At 41.6% G+C, this 16,526-nt stretch overlaps 1 protein-coding gene across 6 annotated transcripts in view; it reads left to right on the top strand.

Moving 5' to 3' along the window:
• Positions 1–15,670, top strand: part of LOC119888555 (septin-9-like) — a 78,944-nt gene extending 63,274 nt beyond the window's left edge. For all 6 annotated transcript variants that reach the window (XM_038699164.1, XM_038699189.1, XM_038699172.1 and 3 more), the window contains 9 exons: positions 4,282–4,491; positions 7,845–7,973; positions 8,435–8,516; positions 8,821–8,958; positions 11,253–11,370; positions 12,017–12,112; positions 12,253–12,349; positions 13,315–13,366; positions 14,173–15,670. In XM_038699164.1, the coding sequence (XP_038555092.1) occupies positions 4,282–4,491; positions 7,845–7,973; positions 8,435–8,516; positions 8,821–8,958; positions 11,253–11,370; positions 12,017–12,112; positions 12,253–12,349; positions 13,315–13,366; positions 14,173–14,314 (1,064 nt within the window). In that variant the 3' untranslated portion in view covers positions 14,315–15,670. The remainder of the gene's footprint in view (positions 1–4,281; positions 4,492–7,844; positions 7,974–8,434; positions 8,517–8,820; positions 8,959–11,252; positions 11,371–12,016; positions 12,113–12,252; positions 12,350–13,314; positions 13,367–14,172) is intronic.
• Positions 15,671–16,526: the final 856 nt, after the last annotated feature.

Raw genomic sequence — 16,526 nt, 5'->3', positions numbered from 1 at the left:
CATAGTCTTATCCATTGCTCCACCGCCACAATGCTCAATTGGTACCAAGGGGCCCAAAATGTGCCAAGAAAATATCCTCCCCACCATTACACCACCACCACCACCACCAGCCTGAACCGCTGATACAAGGCAGGATGGATCCATGCTTTCATGTTGTTTATGCCAAATTCTGACCCTACCATCTGAATGTCACAGCTGAACTCGGGACTCATCAGACCTGTTGTTTTTCCAATCATCTATTGTCTAATTTTGGTGAACCTGTGCGAATTGTAGCCTCAGTTTTCAGTTCTTTGCTGACAGGAGCTGTGGTCTTCTGCTGCTGTAGCATATCTGGTTCAAGGTTCGTCGTGTTGTGCGTTCAGAGATGGTATTCTGCATACCTTGGTTGTAACGAGTGGATATTTGAGTTACTGTTGCCTTTCTGTCGTCTCGAGCCAGTCTGCCCACTCTCCTCTGACCTCTGACATCAACAAGGCTTTTTTGTCCACACAACTGCCACTCACTAGATATTTTCTCTTTTTGGACCATTCTCTGTAAATCCTAGAGATGGTTGTGCGTGAAAATCCCAGTAGACCAACAGTTTCTGAAATACTGAGACCAGCCAGTCTGGCACCAACAACCATGCCACGTTTAAAGTCACTTAAATCCCCTTTCTTCCCCATTCTGATGCTCTGTTTAAACTTCAGCAAGTTGTCTTGACCACGCCTAAATGCATTGAGTTGCTGCCATGTGATTGTCTGATTATCTATTTGTGTTAACAAGCAATTGAACAGGTGTACCTAATACAGTGGTAAGTGAGTGTATAACGAGAACTGGATACAGCTTCCCTGTTCATTCCTATGAAAGTTGCTCAGTGGCATGTGAAGCCAAAAAATCTCTACTTCCAGGTATAAAATTACCCAAATCTTACCTGGATCTGAATCTGTGTGGACCATGGACTTGCATTTCCTTTAACCCCTCTTTCCAACATGGCAGCGCAGTCCTCTGGCTTGGATGCGCGTTCATTATGCCTAGGAAAATAACTCTGTATTTAACGTTAATTTGACAACTTTTAGGGCATAATAATTTAAATAAGTTTAAGTGTTTGTACTGGAATGTACATATGTTGATGAACCTCAAACATTTATCTACTGATTTTACAGACATCTTTTTCACGATAAAAATACATGGAAAACGTCATTTTTGGCAAGTGTGCGTGACGTGACGGATCCAGAAGTCGTAATTACACGGTTTGGCTGCTATGCAAAATAGGCTTCAAAGGCTGGCGCACTTCCTGGGGGCTTGGTTCAGATCTGTTGTTTTAAAAGAGGAGAAGCATGATGGTAATAGTGTTTTGCAGGTGTAGCTGCTGTTGGGAGATATTTGAGTGTACTGATACTTACCTCAAGTGTCTTAACCCTATTCTTTTTATGTCCATTCTCTTTGATGCTTTGCTGATACTGTATCTGGCCTCAGGTGAGGATCAGTTGTCGCAGCCTTGACTGTCAATGTATGCTAGCCCCTGGCCAACATCATCATGTTTACAGAACATAGATGAGCACTGGTGGAGCAGACAAAGGAAGAAGGAATGACATCAACAGTGGCAATATGATAAAAAGAAACAAAGGTTGTGCGAGTTTAGAAAAGGGAGAACAAATATAATGTTCAAGATAAAAAGCCAGTGGGAGGGAGGAAGAAGGCAAAAGAGGTAATGTCAGCAAAAAAACAACAGGGGAGTCAAACAGAAGAGACAATAGAAAACTAATATGGAGCGGAGAGGGGATACTGACGATGAGAGATGGGACAGAATCAGTGTGTGGAGGGAGGAAAGGGTGAGGTCAAAGAGAAAGACACGAGCAGAGGTAAAGGGAATGTGGGAGGTGCGGAGGAGAGGTGGAGGGCAGTAAGTTGCTGACTGACTGCTGGAACAGGATGGGGAAGTGGTGAAGGAGGCCAGGAGAGCTGCTTCCATAGGTGGGTCTCTATGGGGCGCACACACACACACACACACACACACACACACACACACACACACACACACACACACAATGGAGCACATTATAAAAGTAAGACTCAATGTTGAATACAAACTTATGTTGAGTTTCCACAGCAGTGTTATTCTTCACAACGTTTCTTCCATTAATCAATGCAGTGCCAGTTTGAAGTGTGTGGACTTTATACCAGCAGTGGTGTCATTCCCTTCTGATTTATTCCCGAGTGATACGAGTGAACTGGCTAGTGTCTGGACGACTTCTCAAGTGGGGTTAAATGTGTGCCTGAGCTGAATTCAATAGCTGTGTGTGTGTGTGTGTGTTTATATTTTCGTGTGTGTGTTTATATTTTCATGTGCACGCGTGTGTGTGTTTATATTTTCGTGTGCCTATAAGTGTGCTGTGTTATCAAAAGGAGCAAAGGCTGAGTGCGGACAAGTAAGAAACTTAAGCATGTTCTCTGTGTGTGTTGGGGGGGGGGGGGTTGTTACCCTGGGTGAGTGGATCAGGTTTCAGCCTCAGCAGTCTCTCTCGTTTTCACTCTGACAGTAACACCGCACTGTGGAGAGGGAGGCCTCGTGAGGGGTAGCAGCTACATGAACTATATAGACGCCAACATACACACAAAATTTTTCACCTATGCTGACTTTATACTGCACTCATATTGATGACTGTTATACCTTAGTAAATTCATTAAAGGTTGAATATTTATTTTATGATTGGACACACATCCACAGGCATTTCATAGAAAGACATTAAGCTAATCAATATCAAAACAAACTGCAGGGATGACCTTCTGCCAAGTGCAAAGTACTGTAATACTACAGAGTATATTTTCATATAGTTTTCTGTTGAGTCAAAAGTCTGTTTTGGCATGAGACCAGCCAGCCCCTCTGTTTGAAAGTCAGGAGGTGTTTTAAAAGGTGTGTGTTGTTTTGATTAGAAAGCAGGCTAAAACATCTAAACCGATTTATCAGCCACTTCGTTCCAATTTTGATGAGCTACCAATTCATAACTTTAAAAAAAAATGACGTTGCTGATAAGTAAAGGCTCGTGCAGACTACACGAGTTTCAGCTCGGCCGATGACCATGCTGTTCACACTACACAACTTGCCGTCTTGTGACGGGAGTCTTGAAGTCATTATGATGTTCACACTACGTGACTGATCGGTGAAGGGGATCACACACTACACAAGCTGACAAGGGCTGTGTCACCTGACGGCTGGTCTCCAAACCAAGTTTTGTCAAGAAACCACATGTGAAATGTAAAACGGGAAATGACGAGAACCTACACATGAAACAGCTGTTGTTTGTTATTATAAAGATACCAATTATAAAGACAAAGAATCCAGGTGAAAGAATGGATTAGCACACTTAGGTAGCAGGGATTGACTGAGCTTCAGAGAGAGCTGGAGGTGAGTAAAAAGTGTTTTGCAGTTAAAAAGTAGCTGCCAGCTCTCATTGGCTGGATGTGTATGTCGAGTCGGCTGACTCCTCCAGATATTTGGCATGCTAGATATCTGGCTGGCGTCTGTGATGTGTCAGGGAGCTATTTTAGTGCTTCGTTGAGTAGTTCACACATAACGACTGGTGACCGCCGATCGATTGCTGATTTACCCCTGATCACACCCTGACTGTCGCCAAGCTCACCAACCGGCAAATCGGGCAAAAAATTGTGTAGCGTGAACAAGGCTTAAAGGAATAGTATAACATTTTAGGAAAATCCATCTACCAGCACCTCAAAAGCCCACTAATTGATCAATTAAGTCATTATATCTTAATCCACACAAAAGGTTCAAGGTTCAACTTTGTCCTTGAACCTTTTAGTAACCTAAACCTTCGGACAAGGCCAGGCTAAATGTTTCCCCCATTTCCAGTCTTTATGCAAAGCTAAGCTAATCAGCTGCTGCCTGTAGCTTCATACTTAACAGACATATGGGCTATGAGAATTGCATCGATCTAACTCCTTGTAAGAAAGTGAATAAGTGTTTATAAGTGTGTGTGAGGTGCTATTGCTCTGAGTTTTTTTGCAGCTTGAAGGTTTACAGTGAAGTTGTTAGTTGTTTAACTGGAGCTTGAGTTCTTCCTGTTGTGTGGCTGTTTTCCATAACCATGCTCTGCGATGCGCCTCTTGTCGACTTCCTCATCTTACTTACATTACCTGTTTTTCATATTCTCACCGTTTTTCTAATTTGGCATTTGTCACTTCTCTCCACCCCCATTCCCTTCATGCCCTTAATCCCTTCATATCAGACCTCATCTCATTCCGCTGAATCTCATCTCACGCTTTCTCTTTCCTCTGTCAAATCAGAACCGGAGGTGATTTCCAGCTACAGCAGAAGTGCCATGTCTGAGGCGGTGGTTCCAGATGCTATGGTGTCCCCAGCAATGGGTGGCCTGTACGGGGAGAAGACTGGCGGCCCCGTGGTGGACTTCAGTTACGTGGGCATTGACGCCATTCTGGAGCAGATGAGGAGGAAGGCCATGAAGCAGGGCTTTGAGCTCAACATTATGGTTGTGGGTAAGTAGCATATGTCTAGATTAGCTGAAGTTTCAGTTAGAATGTCCTGATTTACTTTGGGCTTGCATGAGGGTCAAACAGCACAGTTGCCTCACAGCAAGAAAGTTTTGTTTGAATCTTTGGGTGCTTACCCTTCTCTCACACACACTGAAAGACATGCATGTTGGGCATCAGAAATATTCTTGTTATTGCCTTTGACAAAGGCGCTTGTATTACAGTTTGGTGCTGCTTTGTTGGTGGCTACAGCTCCTGAATATAGTAGCATTGCTAAAAAAAATATCTCCATGAAGACCAATAAAATATAACTTAAATTTAGGGATTCTTGCTAATGGGTGGCTCTTAATGGACATTTTACATGTAGTATCAACCTGTTGCCATCACACTTAAATATGTGTTTATCTCAAATCATCTTCAGTCAGCTGTTATAACATGTGTCCTGTTAATCAGGTTTTCTCTTTAATCAAGTTTTGACATTGCACACAGTAGGACTTCGAAACTCTTTCCCCCAGAGCCCATCACTGATCAGAAACCTTAGACAAGAGCTAATCACACACACACACAAGTAGACAGGCCACCATAAAACCCAAACCACTTCCCTGCAGTATGTTTCCTCTAGATGATGTTGTGCCGGTTGTTCTGTGTTTCATGCAGGTTGCAGGTTTTCCTACTTACAAAGAATCTACAGGTCTGTAATTTTTATCATAGGTACACTTCAACTGTGAGAGACGGAATCTAAAACAAAAATCCAGAAAATCACATTGTATGATTTTTAAATAATTAATTTGCATTTTATTGCATGACATAAGTATTTGATACATCAGAAAAGCAGAACTTAATATTTGGTACAGAAACCTTTTTGTTTGCAATTACAGAGATCATACATTTCCTGTAGTTCTTGACTAGGTTTGCACACACTGCAGCACTGGCCCACTCCTCCATACAATGGGCAATACGGACTTTCAGTTCCCTCCAAAGATTTTCTATTGGGTTCAGATCTGGAGACTGGCAAGGCCACTCCTGGACCTTGAGATGCTTCTTACAGAGCCACTCCTTAGTTGCCCTGGCTGTGTGTTTCGGGTCGTTGTCATGCTGGAAGACTTGAAGACTCAGCCACGACCCATCTTCAATGCTCTTACTGAGGGAAGGAGGTTGTTGGCCAAGATCTTGCGATACATGGCCCCATCCATCCTCCCCTCAATACGGTGCAGTCGTCCTTTCCCCTTTGCAGAAAAGCATCCCCAAAGAATGATGTTTCCACCTCCATCCTTCACGGTTGGGATGGTGTTCTTGGGGTTGTACTCATCCTCCTTCTTTCTCCAAACATAGCGAGTAGAGTTTAGACCATAAAGCTCTATTTTTGTCTCATCAGACCACATGACCTTCTCCCATTCCTCCTCTGGATCATCCAGATGGTCACTGGCAAACTTCAGATGGGCCTGGACATGCGCTGGCTTGAGCAGGGAGACCTTGCCTGCGTTGGATTTTAATCCATGACGGCGTAGTGTGTTACTAATGGTTTTCTTTGAGACTGTGGTCCCAGCTCTCTTCAGGTCATTGACCAGGTCCTGCCGTGTAGTTCTGAGCTGATCCCTCACATTCCTCATGATCATTGATGCCCCACGAGGTGAGATCTTGCATGGAGCCCCAGACCGAGGGAGATTGACCGTCATCTTGAAATTCTTCCATTTTCTAATAATTGCACCAACAGTTGTTGCCTTGTCACCAAGCTGCCTGCCCATTGTCCTGTAGCCCATCCCAGCCTTGTGCAGGTCTACAATTTTATCCCTGATGTCCTTACACAGCTCTCTGGTCTTAGCCGTTGTGGAGAGGTTGGAGTCTGTGTGTGTGGACAGGTCTCTTTTATACAAGTAACGAGTTCAAACAGGTGCAGTTAATACAGGTAATTAGTGGAGAACAGGAGGGCTTCTTAAAGAACAACTTACTGTCTGTGAGAGCCGGAAATCTTACTAGTTGGTAGGTGATCAAATACTTGTGTCATGCAATAAAATGCAAATTAATTATTTAAAAATCATACAATGTGATTTTTGTTTTAGATTCCGTCTCTCACAGTTGAAGTGTACCTATAATAAAAATTACAGACCTGTAGATGCTTTGTAAGTAGGAAAACCTGCAAAATCAGCAGTGTATCAAATACTTGTTCTCCCCGCTGTATGACTAAGTGCTGTAGTTGCATGATGACACATTTTGCAAAAGATATTTTACTAGATAACTTTTTTTTTTTATCATCAATATTATGAATATATTTAATCACTTTTTGTTTGCTAACAATTTTTGTCTTGTGACCAGATTTATTTTATAACAGATTTAAAACAAATTCCGCTCTACATAAGCAAGCGTGGGACTTTGGCACCACATTGCTTTTGCAATTGTTGTTAGTGGGAAAACGGTGGACCAAGACACTTTGGGGAATACAGCTGTTACAGGAAGGCTGGAATCTGTGCCATCAATTCTGCCAAAGATTTGTAGTTAATAAAATGGAATTTTGCATGTAGTAATGATCAGTTCTTAAACATCCGAGTAAAGTATGAATTTCCTCCATTTAAAAACTGGAGCTGTTGGTTTCCATGCTGGTTGCATAGATCCATGTTAGCATGTGACATGTGCTGCTGACTGCCTGTACATGCAGTGTGCGTCTTAATAAATCAGTCATGGTCTCACTGTTGATTTAACCTGAAGTTGAACTGGGAATGTTTGCTGTCCTGTGGGCCCCCCCCTAACTCGTCTTCATTAACCATGGTGATGTTGGCATGATGTGCAGGGTCACAGATGCTCCCATCCATATAAACACAGATGGTTGATACTGACTGACAGACAAGGACTCTAACTCGCCGTCATCCTCAGTCCTCGTCTACATGGAGGGCGTTCTATCTGCTCTTAAATTCAAGACTCAGTTGTCATGTCCTTACAAGAAAACAGCAACCATTCATGTAAACCTATAGTTTAAAATTGTGTGAAAATAACGGAAGCATGAAACGCTTCATAAAATCTATTCTTTTTACTTATATCTCATTTCTGACGCAGTCATAATGTACATTGCATTACAATGTACAGAGGATTCACGGTCACATGGTGAACATTTATCTAAGTCTCCTGACTGTCTTAGGAAAGAAATTGTAAATCTAGACTCCAGTCTGTCTTATTGATGGTCTGTTTGGGTTTTAGTCATGCATACTGATGGCTTTGCTGAGTGTTTGTGGAGACGGACACCTGCAGCATGTCACTCCTTCAGCCCAACAACTGACAGCCTGAGTTTTAAACTGGCGTGGAAAATACTCATTGAATGTGTGTATGTGTTTTTCTCACTGCCTCTCTGACTGGGTTTTTGCTTACAGGACAGAGTGGCCTGGGAAAGTCTACTTTGATGAACACACTGTTCAAGTCTAAAGTCAGCCGTAAGTCAGCGCTGGCTATGACCCAGGAGAAGATCCCCAAAACAATCGAAATAAAGTCCATCAGTCATGGTATGACCTCCTTGAACCTCTCGACTCTTCTCTACTACTTTTGTATTTCTTCCCTTGTGTATTTACACTTTTTCCTTTGTCACCCATGGCTAAGTCTAACATACTTGTCTAGTCATTCCAAACAACATATACAGTACCTTATCCATCTTTTTTAATTTTAATTATCTTTAATAACCTTAATCATGGCTGAAACAGTCTGTAAATCTTCTGTTTTCTTAGCCTGACAAAATCAGCCCTGTTTCAAATTTGGCAGCTGTTTTGGTTCTCAAGATTTTCAGCAATTATCCCCTCCAATCTATTTCTGAATACATTTCAGGCAAGAAATAGTCAGTGTAACTGCAGAATACTGCTACTTTTACATCTACAATGCTTGGTTCAGTAGTTGTTTATAAAATATTTGAGACATAGTATACGGCCTGCTGGCTCTGGCTGACCTTGTGTGTGTGTTTCTTTGTGTGCAGACATCGAGGAGAAGGGAGTGAGAATGAAGCTGACGGTTATTGATACACCAGGCTTTGGGGATCAGATTAACAATGAGAACTGGTACGCTACACTTCTACCATTATTGTGTTGACTATATAAACGGCAAGATTTAAATTCTGTCTAACCAGATGCCTCTCTCTTTCTCCTTCCTTTTTCCTGTTGTCTTACTTTTCCTGTTCCTTTCCGTCTGTATCCTTATCTTCTTCCTGTCACTCTCTGCCACTACTACTTCCTCCTTTTACCCATCTACCTCTTCTCTTCGTTTCTACCTCTTTGTTTCTTTCTCCTTTCCTCTTTTCTGTCCATCTCTTCCCTTTCCTGTCCTCCTCCATCATTCCCTCAATCCATTCCTGCCATGGTCTAGCTGGCAGCCCATCATGAAGTTTATTAATGACCAGTACGAGGCGTACCTGCAAGAGGAGATAAACATCAACAGGAAGAAAAGGATTCCGGACTCCAGAGTCCACTGCTGCATATACTTCATCCCCCCGACCGGACACTGGTAAGGACACATGGTTAAATATAGACACGTGAGCACATACAAGTGCACTGCAATTGAGGTACACAGAAAAACACACTCATAGCAAAGAAAGCCTGAATACTAATTCTCCCAACACTAAACAACACTAAAATGAATCCGCACAGCCATCAGTCGCTCTTAGATTAGAAACGAAACAAGATGTTGGACACTTAAACGAGGAGAAGTTCAACATTTTGGGAAACACACCTTTTTGCTTTCTTGCCTTTTAGATGCGAGCATAGAAACCGCTGTCATGTCTGTAAGGTAAAGATCAAGCTACTGCTAGAAGCCAGGTAATTTAGCTTAAAGGTGCCCTGTGGAGTTGTTTTGTAAATAAACGTTAATAAACAAAGTTTTATTTCCATTGAGTGTTCCTCACTGGATTGCATTGTGTGTATCATTGAGGTCTAGCAAAAGTGTTGATCCTTTTTTCTCATTTGCAAAGCTGACGTTTTAAGGATTTTAAGTTCAGTATTGTTTAAATTCATGTTTACTAGCTTGCAATCTTCTTCTTTGCCTTTGTTGGCGCATTACAGCCACCTGTAGATCAGTGAAATAGTGGGGAAACCATTTGTAGGACTTTGTATCTTGTCACTTGTGTGCACGGGCGTCCTTTTTTTCCAGAAACTCCTCAGGGTACCTTTGTAATGTTGATGTAGAGACTGGAAACGGGGGGAAGCAGCTAGCCTGGTGCTGTCCAAAGGAAACAAAGTCTGCCTACTGTACCAGCCCACTCACTAATTAACACATTGTTTTTACACTGCTGGCAGCAGCTTCATGTTTAGTGCACAGATTCAAGAGTGGTTTTAATCTTCTCATCTAACTCTGGGCAAGAAAACAAATGAGTATACCTCCCCAAAAAATAGTGACTTTGATTATCAGTCAAATATTTTAATAACAAGGGTTGATTTGACCTTACTTGCCCTTAGGTGACAATACAATAAAATAAATCAATTGGAACTTCAACATCTGCCATTGTTACTGGCAGTAACAGTGTGTTAAGCATGTGCTAACAGATCATATATTCTTCTCAAGCTTTTTAGTGTGAAGTAATGTGAAACATCACTCTGCTTTCTTACCCCTCATACTGAACAAACCACACATGTCCCCACATATTTCCGCTCAGCACGATGCAGCATATCCCAGAACTCACACACACACACACACATGCACACACACGTTCGCTCACTCTCTCTGACACACTGGAAAGATGGGCTGCTCTCGCCAGGCCCTAAAGCAGCACAATGTCCCAAATTTCCCTCCCTGGATCTCTTACAGACACACACATCTGGCTTTGATTGATCTGCATAAACTGCCGTCCCTCTCCACACTGTGTTGGTTTCAGCCCCTCACTGTTTGGAGCTCAGGGTGTTGGGGAATACTCGTAGAAGAAATTAGGGGGAGGGTGCACACAGTCTCTTGTGTCCGTCAAGTGATAGATTCACAGCACATTTTATAGCTTTTGCATTTGTGTAACTCTAGTCGAGTGCAGTGTCCATTCTTGGGAAAATGTTGAAAGCAGCTGTGGATTGTCAGCCTTGAGTACACACTCAAAGACACACAGTTGACCATAGAGCGCCATTTAAGCGCTCCACTGCTATTCATTTTTGTGTCATGGCCTGTCTCTACTCAGGCAGAGGGTTGGTGTGAAATGGCCCCCTGTCTCTGTTCCCCATCCAGCGACGTTTCATGTTGATCCAACACTGCAGATGTCACATGGGCTGGCCAGCAGCTGCTGGGGGATTGCCTTAAAAAGTCTAATGGGAAAGAGGCAGGAAGGGCGAGAAGAGACAGAGAGTCTGTGTGGGTGTCTGGGAGCATGAAGTCAGTTTTGCACTTTTGTCTTTTTGAGTGCACTCTTGCATGAGTGCACAAGAGTCCTTGTTGACAATGGACAATCTTTGTCGAAGTGTTGTTAGCCAGGCCAGAATCCACTGCCGTAACCACATGCAGGTGCTTTTGTCAAACTGTGGGAAAGGTCTGAGCTCCTCAAACCGACCACATGTCCTTTAAACCTCATCAAACAGCTCTTCACACACATTGTCTAGTACAACAGTAGTGGGAACTGTAAATACTGTATGCTAGTAGGTGAAGTAGTTCCTCCATCTGGAAGAATTGTTAGGAACATCTGCCCTCTGGTGGAAGAGTTTTGTTACACATCCTTTGGCTTTCACATTCATGATTCTCTCTGTCTGTCTGTGTCTGTCTGTGTGTCTGTCTCTGTCTCTGTCTCTCTCTCTGTCTGTCTTTGTCTCTCTCTCTGCCCCCCCTCTCAGTCTGCGGCCTCTTGATGTAGAATTCATGAGACGTCTCAGTAAGGTGGTCAACATTGTCCCAGTCATTGCCAAGGCAGACACACTCACCCTAGAAGAGAGGGACTTCTTCAAAAAGAAGGTACTGTCTTTCTGGATCCATTTCCTCTTTATCTACATTTTAATCTTTTTGTCTCCATGCTTGTATTTTTTTCATGTTTGTGGTGCAGTAACTGGAGATAGTTCTGTGGTTTTCTCTGGTGGTTCATTCTTGTACTCTCCCCTCGCTCTCACAAAACATCCATTCCAGCAAGAGCATCTCTATCTTTCTATCCCACTCATTACCAGTTACTTTGAACATTTCCTACCTTTTGTATGTTTTTATTGGCAGCTTCTTCAAGGATCACAGGATTTCCTCTCTTCTCATTAGCAACAAGGAGGCTAAACCCTGGTTTATCTGTGCAGGCTCATGTGTGTTTGTACATGTGCATGACAGACTTGGTGTTTGCACAGGTTTTTGCGTCGTCATCCATCTTGAGGTTTTTGCGTTTTGTTTGTAGACAGACAGCGATTAATGACTAAGCCCAAAATTTTGGAGTAGATTATAAAGCAGATTAGTGTTAATACCAATTTTTAATCTGTACACTCTGTAGACTTGGGTACGTTTGTTTGATGTCTCTTAAAACAGCATCAGGCGTGTCTACCTAATTACTGCTGCAATTAAACACCTTAATTTGTATCCTTTCAAAACTGTAACGGGGTAAAAATAATTGCATTTCTCTGACCAGATCAGGGAAGAGCTGCGAGCCAATGGGATTGACGTGTACCCTCAGAAAGAATTTGACGAGGATGCCGAGGACCGAATGATTAACGAGAAGATCAGGGTGAGGGGATCATTTTCAGAACACCGACCCCTACAGAGATGTGTAGCAGGAGTCTATCCTCATCCTAAATCCATTCTGAATAAATGTTAGTGTACTAAACCTGAATAATTGGACTCCATTGTCTGTTAACCTGTGAGCAGGAGATGATTCCATTTGCTGTGGTGGGCAGCGACCAGGAGTACCAGGTCAATGGCAGGAGGCTTCTGGGGAGGAAGACCAAGTGGGGAACCATTGAAGGTACAACTCTGTCTCCCCTTCTTCAGTCTGTGTTCTCCCCTTTTTTATTCTATCTAAATTTGTTTTGAGTGACACTTTCAGGACAGAATTTGTCAGTGTGCACACAACTAACCTGTACGTGTTTTTTGTTTAGAAAACAAAATGGAGACGAGTAAAGACCTCAGTCAGTCAGTCAGTCAATACAACAATGCTCCATTCAGTTTTCAGATTGGTGTCGTGTGCCATGCAGCTGGCTTCGGCCTCTGGCAGACACAGTCTGTCTGGGGAGGTCTGATTAGTTTTCATGGTTCCCCCAGACCACACATCCCTTTTTGCTCCACAAAAGATACACTGTGGATGCTCACATAGGAAATAATATATGTTGAGGAGAGGAAAACATTATGGTTGTAGTTGTTTTTTGTTCTAATTTATAAAATCTAGTGAAAAACGTATAGTTATTGTGTGATTGTTTTTTGTTTTGCTTTATTTATGAGAATTAAACCTATTCAGCTTTATCATTTGGCCAACAGTTTTGTGATTTGTTAACATCCCTTCTTACCGCAGGCTTCATCTTTTTAATATTTAATTATGTCATCCACTCCAGACATGAGGCTCTACCCTGCCATCAAGTGTCTCATTAAGGAAGTTTAATTTCCTGCAGAGTGTGCTGTGCATACACACACACGTCTGGCAGGAATCTTTTGAGCAGTTACTCTTTCTACTCTCTCTTCAGTAGGACTCTATGTAGATTAGCAACAGATATCTGCATAGTGTTGAGACAACATACAGTATCTATGTCTCTGTAGGCACCTTGCACTCCAGATCACTGTCTCCACCTAGTGGACTGTTTAGGAAACCTTATAGCATCATGGCCCGCAGCTGCCAAACTGTCTTTTGGTGCTTTTTTCTCAGTCACAACTGTGGTTGCTTGTTTGAGCTTACTTTCAGGTATTTCTGATAACTAATAACTTTTCTTTCTCCTTTAGTTGAGAACATAGCCCACTGTGAGTTCGCGTATTTACGGGATCTCCTCATCAGGTGAGGGAATTTAATGTCTGTCTTACATTCTGTTTTCATGCAGCCTCGTGTTGCTGTGCCAGTTTGTTTAAAGATCCCTTCCAGACATGTTTTATGAAATATAAAAGTGTTCTGCTTTGAATAATAATTTGCATCTGAAATGGTTGTTCCACCTAGTTACCTAGTTAAAAAATCTTGAAAATTACACACATTCCTTCAACCCCATTAAAGAATCCAGAATTCAAATAAATATGCAAATACTTTTAATATCAAAATGTAACTGCTGGACAAGATGTCTCCTACTTCAGTGAAAAGTCCATTCTCAATGTATATGCACTGGAGGTTTTTAAAACTCTACATCACACGCAAGTTGGGTGTTGGACTGTGATTGGCTTCCAGACTAGGTTATCTTAAATCTAAATTTAAGATGTGTAGGAAGAACAGTTATTTCGTGATATCAAAGAGAAGTGTTAGAGAGTGTTATTTTTCAGTCTCTGCACATACATCATTCTGCACAGTCATCCAAGGGACATAACAATAAGCAAAACCCATTTTGAGTGGAGGGGGACTTTAGATGCTGGGCTCCCTTTTGTTGCCAGCGGTTTAGACATTAATGGCTGTGTGATGTGTTATTTTGAGGGGACAGCAAATTTACACTGTTATACAAGCTGTACACTCACTACTTTACATTGCAGCAAAGTGTCATTTCTTCAGTGTTGTCAAATGAAAAGATATAAACAAATGATATAAACAAATATTTACAAAAATGTGAGGGGTGTACTCACTTTTTTGAGATACTGATACGGGTGTATGTGTTTTTCTTTCAGGAGCCATATGCAGAACATTAAGGACATCACCAGCAGCATCCACTATGAAATGTATCGTGTGAGGCGTCTCAATGAGAATAACACGGTGGTGGCTCATGCTAACGGCATCCCAGAACATCATCTTGCCGCCCACGAGATGTAGACGCCACCTGCCTCACTGCAGTTGCCCTTAACTGGGTTTAATTCATTTGCAAAGAGACTTTGACCTTCAATGACAATGTCTTCCCACCACTCCAGCCCTCCACTCCATCCATCTTTATCTCACAGGTGGGATAGAAACTTAAAAGCCTACCATAGGGACTTTATTTTCAGTGACATTCGGCGGCCGTACGGACTGTTCATGTCAGTTTATTGCCTCATTAACAAATGCTATCCTCTCACTATGGCTGACAAAGACAGTGAAGAGAAGTTTGATTCTTTGTAATGTGCTGCAGCTTGATTTTTTTTTTTTACTTGCTTCCAGATCTTACAGTTAACCTCTGGTTTGTACTTGTGGTGCCAAACATTAGGCATCTGCCAAACAGAACGGACTGACGCTTAATATCTTTCATCGTCAGAACTGCCTTAATGAGCAACATGTTAATCTCGTCCACTCTTACTTTTTTCAAGTTTGATGGGGTTTTTTTTAGCAGTGCTTATACGAATTCATGTGGTAACAGAAGCACAGTTTTTATGCACACAGCTGTATCAACATATGTGAGTAGTGATGATATTCATTATTCAGTCTGTCATTGACAAGCATGTTGGAAGAGTGCTGGGCAGCACTTTGCCAACATGTGACTCTCATACTGTCACTCTTGTGAGTGTGATGCTGTGTCATTCAGCTCTCTGTCCATAGTTAAACAAAAAAGGTTATCAAATAGCACATCATATGTTTGAGTTTATCTTTTGTCACAAGTTGCTTTTTGCTTTAACTGTTTGTGTATGTTTAAACATGGATGTCAGGCCCTTAACATCTTTTTAAATTCCCAGTTATAAATGTCATTGTTTATTAATAGAAATATCTTAAGAGTGATTTAAGATGAATAAGTATTTATGCACGATTATAAAATGTGAAAGTCTTCAGTTGTGGTCCACTTATTCAGATTATATACACACACACACTCGCAGACACATAGATGCACTCACACACACCTTTCCTGCTTTTGGGCCCCTCATAGTGCCTTATTTATTGGAGAATGTTAGCATTTTGGCTGAAACTGGAAAGAGAGCAGCTTTGTTGGTGCCAAGTTGACTACATATAGACATTTTTTTTAAAATCCTTTTCCCTTGTTTATCTGGAAAAAGAAATCTAGCCTTCCAGCAAACCTTTTCTTCTATTTTCCATAATATACCAAGGATCTTTGTGTTTTGAAGCATATATAATTCCCTAAGCTGTCACTGTCATGCTCTGTCCTGTATATTCTTCTGTGTTCTGATGCATTTTTGTACTTGTATTATTGATAACAAATTTTCCTTTATCTTATTTTAAAGAAATAAAGATTAAAAGTTGTAAATATATACTTTCTTTTATTTATTTACAAAACGTATTCCCTTTTAAAACTTTAAAGATGGTTAAATTATATATACCCAGCCTGTAGAGGCGTTTATGATGGACAGCCAGATTGCGTGAATTCATCAACCCATATCCTCTGTATCCTCTGACTGTATTCACTGCTGCCACACTTTTGATAATTTTTTTCTACCGTAGCAATTAATCGCACGTGAAATTCACATACTGGAGCATTTTAATTGCCATGTCATTAAGCTTCTCCTTGATTAGCCTCTGAAATCAATATGGCCGCATGCTAGGTCAGTGCATGGCTGATTAGCACTAATTACTTGAATGCATAAGTGGGTGTTTTCTTCCTTAGTGAGAGAGATGGGAGAAGACGAGCCCTGGGTCCCAGACAAGGCCTCGGATCAGTGTGAGAATGTGCAGACATCAGCGACCTGAGGTACTGGAGCAGGAGAATGTAGACAGCTGACTAACTGATGTCAAGTTAAAACCTGGTGGAATTCACTCAAGGATGAATTAATAGAAATAGAATTGTCCAAACTTGGACGTGTTAGTCTTAGTTTCCAGGATGTTGACATTTTGGATGTACTCTTCTGCCTTGTTACTTTATCTGTAATTGTTGGCAAATGTGAAATCACTGATGTTGGTGAATTCAATGTTTGAAAGTCAAAAGGATTTGTTGAGTGTCTGGATGACTTGTGCACAAGAAAAAGGTTTCAGTCCATTTGAGAGGATTTTAAATTGAGATGAATTCAAATCCCCTCTTTAAGATAAAGCTCTAAAAACAAACTACAGCTTTGGGATATTTTCTCTGTTCTCAGGTGTTATATCCAGTCCATGTGTGCTGAAAACACAA

Source organism: Micropterus salmoides, unplaced genomic scaffold (genome assembly GCF_014851395.1).
Source record: "Micropterus salmoides isolate LMB-PRFRI ecotype aquatic unplaced genomic scaffold, ASM1485139v1 Ms_hic_scaffold_10, whole genome shotgun sequence".
NCBI lineage: Eukaryota > Metazoa > Chordata > Actinopteri > Centrarchiformes > Centrarchidae > Micropterus > Micropterus salmoides.
This window is presented reverse-complemented; position numbering and strand designations above follow the sequence as displayed.